The 13,096-nt window shown below is 47.1% G+C and overlaps 1 protein-coding gene across 1 annotated transcript in view; it reads left to right on the top strand.

The window, feature by feature from the left end:
- NHERF4 (NHERF family PDZ scaffold protein 4) overlaps positions 1–9,463 on the top strand; it is a 23,757-nt gene extending 14,294 nt beyond the window's left edge. Inside the window, 6 exon segments of the mRNA XM_066606006.1 lie at positions 1,123–1,147; positions 1,246–1,382; positions 3,191–3,392; positions 3,633–3,829; positions 8,018–8,122; positions 9,002–9,463. Coding sequence (XP_066462103.1) covers positions 1,123–1,147; positions 1,246–1,382; positions 3,191–3,392; positions 3,633–3,829; positions 8,018–8,122; positions 9,002–9,070 — 735 coding nt within the window. The 3' untranslated portion in view covers positions 9,071–9,463.
- The last annotated feature ends 3,633 nt before the right edge of the window (positions 9,464–13,096 follow it).

The following is a 13,096-nucleotide window of genomic DNA, read 5'->3' as shown; positions in this document are numbered from 1 at the left end:
TGAGATGGAGAGAGAGATGGAGAGAGAGATGGAGAGAGAGATGGAGAGAGAGATGGAGAGAGAGATGGAGAGAGAGATGGAGAGAGAGAGAGAAAGAGAGAGAGATGGAGAGAGAGATGGAGAGAGAGAGATGGAGAGAGAGAGAAAGAGAGAGAGATGGAGAGAGAGAGAGAGAGATGGATAGAGAGAGAGATGGAGAGAGAGAGAGATGGAGAGCGAGAGAGATGGAGAGCGAGAGAGAGAGATGGAGAGCGAGAGAGAAAACAAAGGTTCGGCAACCAACGAGTCCATTGCAATAATGCTCGGGTCTCCCATTCACTTCCATGGGGTTCGTTACTCGAATAGAGCTCTCAAATTTTCTGTCCCAGGCCCAGAAGGTGTGTTATATTACCTGCTTCTGTTTTTCTCTGCTGATGTCCCTCTGATCCGCTGGTTCGAGATACTGTTTTCAGCTGCACTTTTATAGCTACCTAATGGCATACTGTGTGCTGCTCTCTGATAGGCCAGCACTCAGCACGTGAACAAAGCTGGCCAATCAGAGAGCAGGTACAGTACATTGGTAGTCTAACACTATCACTGCACTGTGGGGATTAGGTAGTCTGAAGATTGTACTGGGATGGCTGAGAACGGGACCTGGAACCGGCGGATCAGAGAGACATCAGCAGAGAAGAACAGCAGGTAACATAACTGTCTCTGCAGTGTCCGAAGATAAAAGTTTGTCCTTTAAAGGGTCGCTTTAACATAATTTTTCTTACAGTATGAATAAAAGCCAGTAATTCCACTATATCTTTTCAGCTAAAAATATGCTCTACATGTTCCGTACGAGGCCTACCAGCCAAAGTGGGGGTCTACTGGTCTGTACTCGCAATGCTTTTAGTTCGGGTCAGTAGACTCGTGGTCGGACTGGGACAATAGTCTGTAATACAGGCGCAGAAACGCACCCATATATGCTTGTGTGAAACCAGTAAAAATGTTTAAGAGGATCAAGAGGTCAGTAATTAAGGGGTTGTTCAGTTACCAACATACATTTGGTGTCAATTTAATGCCTAAAATCTTTTGGTAGCCCTGATGGAACCGGAGCTACAGCCTTTAGAAATAGGGTCGGGAATTCTGAATTTACAGCTGCAAAGTCTGTGTGAAAGTCAGGGTAGGGCTTATTATTGGGATAGGGCTTATTGTGGGGTATACATGGTAGTCCGAATGATACAGTGTAACACGTTTTTGTTTTGACCTCACATGTATAAGGTGTTCGTGGCACCTTTCAGCTCACCGTGGAAGATGGAGCTGCTGCACAAAAAGTTGGTGTTCCTCAAGGCGCTCGACTTATTGAAGTCAACGGTGAAAGCGTTGTGAGCTTCACTATGAGTCAGCTGACTAAAAGGGTAATAGCATGATTTACATTATACAAATACATGTTTTCTAAGATGCCAAGCCAAAACTGTTATGTTGTGGGTAATAGGGCCTGTTCACATCATGCTTAGGCCTCCGTTAACCGGCTCCATTTAGAAGGTCAAAAACAGCATCCAGATCATAGAATCATAGACTGGTAGAGTTGGAAGGGATCTCCAGGCTCATCGGGTCCAACCTCCTAGTGCAAATGACAATAGGGCTGATCCCTCTGCACCGTGACAGCCCTTCAGATATTTGTAGACGGCTATTAAGTCTCCTCTCAGCCTTCTCTTCTGCTAAACATTCCCAGATCCTTTAACCGTTCCTCATAGGTTATGAGGTACACATTTGGTATTACAATTGAAATTTAGCTTGGGGCCTCCCACTTCTCCTTATCTTCAAAGATGTTTTTACACCTTGATTAGTTACCTGGGGTAAATTCAGCTGATTGGATTACCACCCCCCTACCCCATCCCGCCGCCTATATAAGGTCCCACGACTCACAATACATATCAGAGCCAAAACCAAGACATGAAGGACAGAACAGCCTGTAGAGCTCAGAGACAGGATTGTGTGGAGGCACAGATCTGGAGAAGCTACAAAACATTTCTGCTGCCCTGAAAGTTCCAAAGAGCCGAGCGGCCCCCATAATACTTACATGGAAGAACAACCAGGACTCTTACGGAGGCCCTTCTTCCCCTTAGTTTGCAGGGCCAGCAGCTCTATGAAGAGAGGTGACCAAGAACCCAATGGTCACTCTGGTCGAGCTCCAAAGATACTGCAGAGAAACTTCCAGAAGGTCGACCATCACTGCAGCCTCCATCAATCTGGGCTTTATGGCAGAGGGGCAAGAAAGAAGCTCCTTAGTAAGAACTTGAAAGCCACACTGAGTTACCAAAAAGACCCTCAGATTGTCTGCTCTGATGATGCAAAAATTTAAGTGTTCTGTCTGGAGGAAACCAAGTGCTGCTCATCACCGGCCTAATACCATCCCTACAGTGAAGCCTGGTGGTGGAGCATCATGCTGGGGGAGGGGAGACCGGTCAGGGGGTATGGAAAGCTGAATGGAGAAAAGTACAGCGATAATGTAGACCTGATCCAGAGCACAAGGGAGCTCAGACTGGGCAGAAGGGTCACCTTCCAACAAGACAATGACCCTAAGACCCCAGCCAAGACAACACAGGAGTGCGGACAACTCTGTGAATGTCCTTAAGGGGCCCGGCCAGAGCCCTGAACCAAATGGGACATCTCTGGAGAGACCTGACAATGGCTGTCCACAGACGGCCCCCATCCAACCAGACAGAGGGCAGAAAACTCCCAAGTCCAGAAGTGCAAACCTTGTGGCATCATCCCCATGAAGACTGGAGGCTGGAATCACTGCCAAAGCGCCTTCAACTAATTACGGAGTACAGGGGTGTGAATACTTATGTCACTGCGGAATGGGAGGTTTTGTTAAGAAGAAAAAAAAATCCACAAGGATTTCTCACATTCTGTTGTCACTTTGTCATTATGGGGTGCTGAGGGCAGAATGAGGGGAAAAACGAGATTTTTTAAATTTATACAAGGCCACAACACAACTAAATGGGGTCTCCTTACCCGGATCCCCACCGATCCAAACTTCTGACATGTCACTATCACAAGTTCTATAATAGGTTCGCTTTACACAACTATTGTTATGTTGTGTTATTATTGTGTTTGTAGGTTTCGTTCACCCGTTGTATCACGGATCTGGCGCTGCGCTGTAGTTTTCATGACGCGACAAAGTCTCGGTGTGTATAAAAATGTGTATTTTACTTGACAGTTACAACAAAGTGGCTCTCGTGTCGTCCTCCTGGTCCTGGAGCCGTCTGCTTGGGGCATATATGAATCTCATGGAGTAACCCCAAGCATAGCGTTCGCTGAAACGTCATCCTTACCCTACCGGCCACGAAAGCTTCACTTGGTGCGATGCCCTCAGGGGTACGGCTTCCTTTTAAGACAAGAGAAATGTGTAGGACGGGAAGGTAAGCAAAATGATGTGAAAAGACATCTAGCTTGTAAGCAGCAGAGACGTCCGGCCCCGAGGACCCCCACATGAATATCACCCGCGTGTCCAAGATCTGGATTTTAGATCATTTTTATCCCCATTCCTAAATCTGCATCAGAATCCACTTGGACCTCCTCCTCCTGCACGTCCTCTTCTGGTTCTGTTCTCATTTTTAGTGAGCTGAGCCTCATCCGGCCTTCCTCTCGTCCCACAGCAGGCCAGTTTCTGCGTGAGCTCGACCCCGGACTGCCAGCGGAAGTAGCCGGAATGCGTGAAGGAGACCGTCTGCTAGGAGTCAACGGGCAGAGCGTGGAGGCGCTGCAGCACGAGGACATCGTCCGTCTCATTCAGGAAAGTGGAAATCAAGTAACTTTGCTCGTCATCAGCAACGAGGGGGACAGATTTTACAGTGAGGTAATTAAGGGACTACTGAGGATTCCAGAGGTCAAAAGAATGATTAAATATATATAAATACTAAATCCAGTGGGGCAGATGTGATCCTGTCCAATAAGTACACAGTGCAAACTTAAGCCCAATTTACACTGATGATCGCTCAACATTCGTTCAAAAGATAGGAAGATTGACAGTTTGAGTAATTATTTTGCATAAGCAGCTAATGGGCACTAATACCCATTAGTAGCTTATTAGCGTCATTTGCATGTAAATGAGCCTCCCTTTGCTGTATGCAGATAACAGCAGGTGGTCTGTTATCTGCATACAGCCCCTTTGTTCTCCCACAGGACTGCTGCTAAATACAATGTTATCAGCGCTCCCCTAGAGAATCACAGCTCGCGGTCCCTGCTATCAGCTCTCTGGCGAAGGATGGATTTTAAACTCAACTGAAAATCATCGTTCGGCCGAAAGGCAAGCAATTGTAGCATTTACACGCAACAATAATTACTCAAAATACATAGTTTGGGTGAATTTTGAGCGATGATCATTGCGTGTAAATGTGGCTTTAGACCAGACGGTCTTAAAATGCGCCAGTTTTATCACTGTGACTCTGCTGTTGGATACATCTGGTGCATCTTCAGACTTTATAGCACCTATTGGTTGGCTTAGTTTGTGCCTAAAGTTTTAGGGGGGGGGGGGGGGGTGGGTGTACAATGACTTGTTTTGGTAGTTTGAGGTTATTCTGAACTATAGCATCTATAAACAGTAAAGTCTGTATCTAAAGCCCTGTTCACAAGGCAGATTTCATCATGGATTGGATGTGGAATCCATGTGGCTTCCAGCATCAAATCCACACCAGTACGAGTCCTACTCATGGGAAGCCATGCTCATCGATGGCTTTGCACTTCTTGACGTGGATTCAGCATCAGGAAATCCACCTGCGGATTGGCACCACTGAAAGTCGGCTATTCTGTATGTGGACCGGCAGTGACTGTACGTGTAAATTCACAGCAAAAATTACAGAATCTGCTGCAGTTTTCTCTGTGGATTATGAGATCTGCAGCAGATTTTTCTGAAATGGAATCCACCATTTCATCAAGGCCTTACAGTGTATATATATATATATATATTTCTAACATTCCCATATGGATCTGACACTTCGTGTTCTGTGGAGAAAACTTCTCAGCCATCTTCTCATTATCATCACAGGCGGGATTACACTGAGAGGAGACACCTATATATAGATAAACACAGGATCCACCATTCACAATAGTCACAGCTCACCTCCTCCCCTCCCTGCACACTGATCACTAAGCCTAATAGAAGTCTGACACTTCCCATTTGGAGAGAAAACTTCTCAGCCGTCATCTCATTACCATCATAGGAAGGATTACACTGAGAGGAGACACCAATATAGAGATAACACAGGACCCACCACTCAAAATAGGTGATGTCACAGCTCACCTCCTCCCCTAACTGTACACTATCCCCTAAGCCCAATAATAGTCTTGCACTTCCTGTTCTGTAGAGAAAACTTCTCAGCTGTCATCTCATTATCATCACAGGCAGGATTACACTGAGAGGCGATACATATATATAGATAACACAGGACCCACAATTCACAATAGTCACAGCTCACCTCCTCCCCCTCCCTGTACAGACAGGATTACACTGAGAGGAGACACCTATATATAGATAACACAGGATCCACCATTCACAATAGTCACAGCTCACCTCCTCCCCTCCCTGTACAGGCAGGATTACACTGAGAGGAGACACCTATATATAGATAACACAGGATCCACCATTCACAATAGTCACAGCTCACCTCCTCCCCTCCCTGTACAGGCAGGATTACACTGAGAGGAGACACCTATATATAGATAACACAGGATCCACCATTCACAACAGCTAATTTCACAGTTCACCTCCTTCCCTTCCTGCACAATGACCTTTAAACAGGTCACAGAGCATGCCCTCAACACTCTACCATTGAAGGCAGTGGGTGATGGTCAAAGCTCACCACCTCTCCCTCCCTGCACAGGACAAATAGCATGCACACAACACTTCCCCATAGAAGTCAATGGGCTCCCTCTTGTCCATTGTCAGAATGGCCTATGAGGCTGCTGTCAAGCATATCACTAAATACTAATAACCGCAGCTCAGGTAAAATGGCCACTGCCAAAAATGTAAAGTTAAAAAAAATCTAAAATAAATAAAAATAAAAACATAAAAATCCCATCTTTACCCTCTAAGGCCTCGGTCAGACGGGCGATTTTTGGTGCGATCTGCGCATGCGATCGCCGATTTTATAGAACCATTGCTTTGCAATGGTATCGGACACATGGGCGCTTTTTATGCACTCGTCCGATTTATTATAGAACAGAAATCGCAGGTCGCGCCTATCTGCGATTCCTGTTCTTCTCTATATGCGCTCAATGGGGCCCGCGGCAGCAGCGCCGACCCCATTGAGAACATATAGAAGACAAATCCTTCTTCTCTGCCACAGCTGTAACAGCTGTGGCAGAGAAGAACGATGTTTGCCCATTGAATTCAATGCAGCCGACAATACAGCCGGCTCCATTGAAAGCAATGGGCTGCCGGCGAGCGCGGGATGAATTTTCGGGAAGGGCTTAAAAATATAAGGCTGGGTTCACACAGGGCGGATTCCCGTCGGAAATCTCGCGGTTTGGCCGCAGCAAAATCCGCAAGATTTCTGCCGGGAAAACCGCCGCGGTTTAAGCCACGGCGGCTTTGAAGCGGCCCGGCCGATTGCTTTTCCATTGCGGCCGGCGCTCCCATAGAGGAGAGCGCGGCTGCGACGAAAATAAACAAAAAAGGAAAGGTAAATAGACATGCTGCATCTTCTGAGGTTTCAGCCGGATTTACCGCAGCGGATTGGCCGTCCCGTGTGGACGAGATTTCTGAGAAATCTCATCCACATGGCTGGCTAATCTCGAGATTAGCGGCCGCGGGCGGATTTGCCGCGGCCACATGCCGCGCGGCAAAGCCGCCCTGTGTGAACCCAGCCTAAGCCCTTCCCTGAAAATCATCCAGAAATGCGTAAAAAGTAAAAAAAAATATATACTCACCTTGTCCTGGCAGACGGAGTTCAGCCGCGGCCGGCCGGCAGTTCTCCTGAACTGCTGTGAGTAGTATTCAGCAGCCGGGGATTTAAAATCCCTGCCTGCTGAATGAGCTGCCTCTGATTGGTCACAGCCCTCACCAATCAGAGGCAGCTCTCACTCACCCATTCATGAATTCATGAATGGGTGAGTGAGTGCTGCCTCTCATTGGCTCAGCGCAGGGACCAATCAGGGGCAGCTCTCAGCTGAAAGCTGCCTCTGATTGGTGAGGGCTGTGACCAATCAGAGGCAGCTCATTCAGCAGGCGGGGATTTTAAATCCCCGGCTGCTGAATACTACTCACAGCAGTTCAGGAGAACTGCCGGCCGGCCGCGGCTGAACTCCGTCTGCCAGGACAAGGTGAGTATATATATTTTTTTTACTTTTTACACAGTTTTGGATGATTTTCAGGGAAGGGCTTATATTTTTAAGCCCTTCCCGAAAATTCATCCTGAGATCGCCCGCAGCCCATTGCTTTCAATGGAGCCGGCTGTATTGCCGGCTCCATTGAATTCAATGCGCTGGACAGCGCTGCACTGCTCTGGACCCTTTCTAATGAAACGCGGCTAGGAGCAGATTTTTCGGGCGATTTTTCGGCCCTGGTCACGCGATTTGCGGATGCGCATCCGTCATGCAATCCGCAAATCGCAGGAAAAAACGCCCGTGTGACCAAGGCCTTAATATGTAAAGCAAAAAAAAAAAAAAAAAAAAAAATCACAACTCTGGTATGGCGTGTTTGTCATGATCCGGAGAAAACATGGCCTATGTTGCCTTACAAAAAACAGAATAGAAAAAGATTGAAACATCGTCTGGATCAACAAATGGCAACATGATCATTGACAAAAGAGAAAAAGGTTTTTTGAAAGCAGCTCTGAAATTTTTTATTTTTTTTTTAAATTGCAAAAAAATCTACAGAACTTTGGGATTGATGTAATCGTAGCGGCCTGACTAAATAACTCAACATATTACTTGTACCGCGCGGTGAAAGCCGTTACACATAAAACACGCCAGAATGGTAGATTTAGAAAATAACTCACCATAAAGTATTTCATTATGTTAATCTCCATATTTCCCTCCCGGTTAGATCGGCGCGTCGCCGCTGCTTTTTTATGAAGATGCGAGTCCAGAAAAAGGTTCAGAAGTGGATAAATCAATACCAAGAGAATCGCCCGCGCCGAAAACTACAGGGGTGAGATACAGTTTTGTCTTTTGCACTCAAACACGTACCAGAGAACTACAAAATAGGAGCAAAGTGGAACTCTTGCGCGAGGCTCGTGGGGCCGTCCGGGAAAAATCTACTTTTTAAAATTAGATCCAAATGAATTAAAACTGTTAAAACAAAGTAAACTTACCCTCCTCGGCGATCCAGCACTGAGGCCCTGCGAGCTTCCCGGTCTGTGCTCACAACGGAAGTCAGGTGACCACTGCCTGCCAATCAGAGGACGCAGCATCACTCCCCATTCTCCTGGCATCTATGCTGCATAAAAGATGAGCGATGAAGCTCATCATGCAGTTTAAACAGCTGCCGTTCAGTAGTGAACGGCCGCTGTGTATCTCAATGAAGGTGGGCGGGGGAGTGAGAGGAGAGAAATCTCCTGCACTGCCCCATCCCCCTGCTGGCCGCTCTGTGAGTGAGACAGCTCTGCTAGCTCCCGTGCACGGAGACACAGGGACGAGTCTCGGGCATCGTTTGCCCGACAATCATCCTGTGTAAATGGGCCTTAACTGCAGGCATGGGTCGATTTAAATGTGGGCGGGGATTCTCAGTAGGGGGTGTGGCCACCCCTGACCAACAGACTTACATCTAATTTACTCCAGAAACTGGCTTAAAATATACCAGAAATGTACACCGGGTCGGACCTGCATACCTGTCTGAGGAGGCGCAGACCCCTTCATGTATTCAGCGACCCTTGTGCTGGGCGAGATCATTCTAAGTCCGGTGCAGGAAAAGTAATGGGAAGCAGAAGCCGCGTGACAGGCAGAGCAACATATAGCCGTCCGAGCCCCAACCCCTAATACCAAGGTGTCTTAGACCTTCGTTGTAAGCGAGTGCCTTTATGTCTTGCAGGTGGAAGAAACGTCATCACATGCCAAGACAGAGAAGCAAAGTGAAGAAGCCCAAACCAGCGAGGAATGATAGGAGGAGTTGTACTCGGGACACGGACCCCAATCCTGTGTGATGGTGGTCTTGCCCGGGATGAGCACAGTGATTCTATACCTGCACTTTATAGCACATGACTGTAATACCGCACCGCACTACCTTATAATATCCGCTCTTACAAAGCCAGAGATTTTTATGGAAAGAACCCCACTAAATATCCGTTTCCTGCAGATCATCCCCTTTGGCGCTGTCCGGGGGCCGCCTGATTTCCTGCTCATACGGCGCACAGCACAGCTTTTGCACCTACAACTTGTATGACAAAATCCACAAAGACTGAAATAAAAGGTTCACCTCAAGATCTTAAAGGGAGTGTGTCGGCTCGAGCATCCTGTCTAAACGGCAGGCAGCAGGTTATAGAGCAGGAGGAGCCGAGCGGATTAATACGTAGCTTTAGGGGGTAAGATTCCGAATAATTGGTATCTTATTCATGTAACCCCTTAGTGGCGAGGCCTACTTTGGTTAATTATTATATATATACACACACACACAATTTTTTTAGGTAGTTCCTAGATGAACTTTGTTTTTTTTGCATCGCCACCACGGAGCCCCATGACTTTTTTATTTCCCATGGGCGGAGCCCTGTGAGGGTTATTTTTTGTGTTGCGAGCCGTAGGTTTTATTGGTACATAAGGCTTTTTTGAACACTTTTATTGCTTTTATTGTGTTCAGGCCGACAGACTCCCTTTAATAGTTGGCTATTAGGATAACAAAGGTGGAATACAAGCATCCCGATACAAATCCGAAATACGATAAGCATCCTAATAATGGAAGCGCCTCGCGGCTGAGAAGCGCCAACAATCCAATTTTAGATTGCAAATTCTCGGAATAAAGCTGATATGTTGTTAACACCTTGAAGCCTGTTTGTAGCCGATGCGTCACACTAACTTTTTGCAAAAACAACTTCTTTGCCATTTTGCCAAAAAAGCAAAACTTGTTCACATATGGCAGGAAAAAACTGTGGGTTTTCTGCTGTAACTGTACTGTAAGTCTAACCGTCGGTTTTGCAGCGTTTCTGCAACATGTGAAGGCGCCGTTACAGGGAACCTGCCACTGGCTATGAGCGCCATAATCTAAGTTACAGTGTAGGGTAACCGCTGTTTTGGCGATGAGAGGTTGATATAAAAGGAAGGGGGCGAGGGGGCTACAGCAGCGGGGGGTCGGCAGCACATGGGGATCTAAGGGGAAGCTGCTACTCAGCTACTTAGTAGCTTATTAGCATGCAAATGAAGCCTTTTGCTGAATGCAGATAACAGCTGGAGGTCTGTTATCTGCATTCAGCTCCATTGTTCTCAAGCAGGATAGCAGCTGATAGAATACTATCAGAGCTATCTTGCGGAGAACTCAGCGTGCCGTCTGATAAGACCGCAGGATCATTTTTACGTTGGCTTGAAGTCAGCGATAAACGAATAGTGCACAAAAAGGGGACGATGCACGTGCATTTAGACACAGCGACTATCGCTCAAAAGATGGCTTTTGAGCGAATTTTGAGCAGTGATCGTTGTGTCTAAATGGATAGCAGTTTAAGGCTGGGTTTACACGAGGCGGATTTGCTGCAGAATTTCGCTACAGCAAATCCGCCTGCGGCCGCTAATCTCGTCCACACGGGATGACAAATCCATCGCAGCAAAGCCAGCAGAAGACGGCGTTGCGGCGCCGATCCGCCAGCCACAGAATGTACTTTTTTTTTCCCATTGCGGCCGCGCTCTCCTTTATGAGAGCGCTGGCCACAATGGAGAAGTGTGCGGCCAAGCTGCTCCAAAACCCACGGCTAAGTGCCGCGGGTTTTGAAGCAGTGCTTTCCTGGCGGAAATCTCACAGTTTTTCGCTGCAGCCAAACCACAAGATTTCTGCCGGGAATCCGCCGTGTGGGAACCCAGCCTAATTGTCTGTCCAAGGTGACTCTCCATGGAGTGCAAGCTGACCCAAACAATAAGTAGATCGTCTAGATAAGGAATTAGGATCATTCCTATACCCCAGATAAAGCCAATCGGCTCAATCATTACCTTGATGGTGGTAGGTGGCCTTTTGCATTCTCCTCCTCCCGTCCTGCGGGGTCAGAGGGCAGCCTCAATGTAGGTCGTCCGGATATCAATTACAGGCCTCTCATCTTAGTCAGTAGGAAAACTTGTACAATTGGTATCTGACTAAATACTTTTTTTCCCCACTTTATATCTGAGAAGAGTATATATATATATATATCTCTGAGGAGACAGGTATATGCTCAGCTGTACGTAGTTTTGATTTAAGTGATGTGCATCTGCCGTACCGCTGCCAACAGATAGAACATTCAGTAACAAATGCCAGGAGGGGTTGTACAAGTTATAAACGAATATAAGAAACCACCTCTAGGTGGCGCTCTATGACCTGGCACATTTGCACAGGATAAAAACATATCTTTAACTTGCTTGTGCAAAAAGAACAGTAGAAAGAAGCTGTTGGGCACACAAATACGCATCGCCCGATGCACAAAAACACGGCGCAAATACACCAATGCTCATGTGAATCCGGCCTTAGTCATGCGCCGATTGTGAGATGTGACAGTAGTAATGTTGTACAAGCTGGGAGCCATCGTGTTGCTGATTGTACGCGTTTCCTTTGGGACACATCTGATACCTGGCTGGAGCATTTGGCGCGCGAATCATCCTGCATAACAATAGGCGGATCCTTTAGTCTGATTTGTTTAAAAAAAAACCCCACAGTAAGGCCCCCTTCACACGGGCGTATGCATATTTACGCACGCATGAGCGTAGCATTTTCTGTGGTTCAAACAGGAATTCTTTGCGTGCGCATCGGCGTATTTTACGGCGCTTTTTCTGCCAGCAGTGTTTTTTTCTTCTTTTTGCGAACGGGACACGAACACGAAGCGATTGAAATGGTTAGTTCGTCTAATGCGTTCCAGAGGTGTTTTTTTCCTGCGCAATTACTCCACTGACTTCCATGGGGACCTTGGGTGCGCAAATACGCAGAAAAATAGACACGCTGTATTTTTTTTTTTTGCGCAACCGAAATGTGCGCGCAAAATACAGAAATGTGAACGAACCCCCTGAAATGAATGGTTTCTCTTCTCTGTGTACTGCGAGCACAAATACACAGTAAAGCTGGACGCAGCATCAGGAGGGTCCGCGGCCGCAGCATCAGGAGGGTCCGCGGCCGCAGCATCAGGAGGGTCCGCGGCCGCAGCGTCAGACAAGTGGGTTATCGTCTAGTTTGTGCCAAACTGTCACTTCTGGCTTTTGCTGCTGCTTTACTTCTTGCCCCCCGCATGATCCTACTGTGGTAACCACGATGGCGCAAGCGGCCAGAAATAACCCGACGCTCCGGATTAGAATCTTCCTCCGATGAACGGCCCCTCGTCTCTAATGAGCTCCTACTAGGAGGTCCTTAACCCCACGAGGGGCGGCAGCTCTGAGCACGGAATGCGGAGGCTTCCTGCACAAGTTACTATTGATGTTCTCGATGTCCTTATTGGAGATTCTTCATCAAAGCGACAGAAAGTCGCTGAGAAGTAAAAGACCAAAATGGTTATTACTGAGACCAACCTGGGGCATCCTGCCGGACAAGGAGGAGGGGTCTACATGTCCCCCGTACCGACGGGTCTTCTGCAGGAACGGGTTGAGGGAGGTGTATAGACAAGCTATATACATCGTTTTTTCACGCGAACCTATGCGCAGTTGTGCGCGTCTTAGCGCAACATTTTAGCGTTATGAACAAGGCTTTTTTTGCGTGCATGTCGGCATATTTTGCTGTACTTTTTCTGCCTGCAGGGCATGTTTTTTTGGGGCACGGGACACAAACACACAGATTGAAAGCCTAAATCATCTAAGGAATTTATGTTCTTTTTCCAGTAGAATTGCGCATCTTCTTGTGTATTGTACCTGAACATTTACGCACCGCCCATTGACTTCTATGGAGACTATGGTGAAAAACAGAATGTTGCATTTTTTTGTGTGACCGAAATGTGCGCGACAATATATGGAAATGTGAACGAGCGCATTGAAGTCA

The sequence above is a fragment of the Eleutherodactylus coqui genome, chromosome 6, assembly GCF_035609145.1.
Source record: "Eleutherodactylus coqui strain aEleCoq1 chromosome 6, aEleCoq1.hap1, whole genome shotgun sequence".
Classification (NCBI taxonomy): Eukaryota; Metazoa; Chordata; class Amphibia; order Anura; family Eleutherodactylidae; genus Eleutherodactylus; species Eleutherodactylus coqui.
This window is presented reverse-complemented; position numbering and strand designations above follow the sequence as displayed.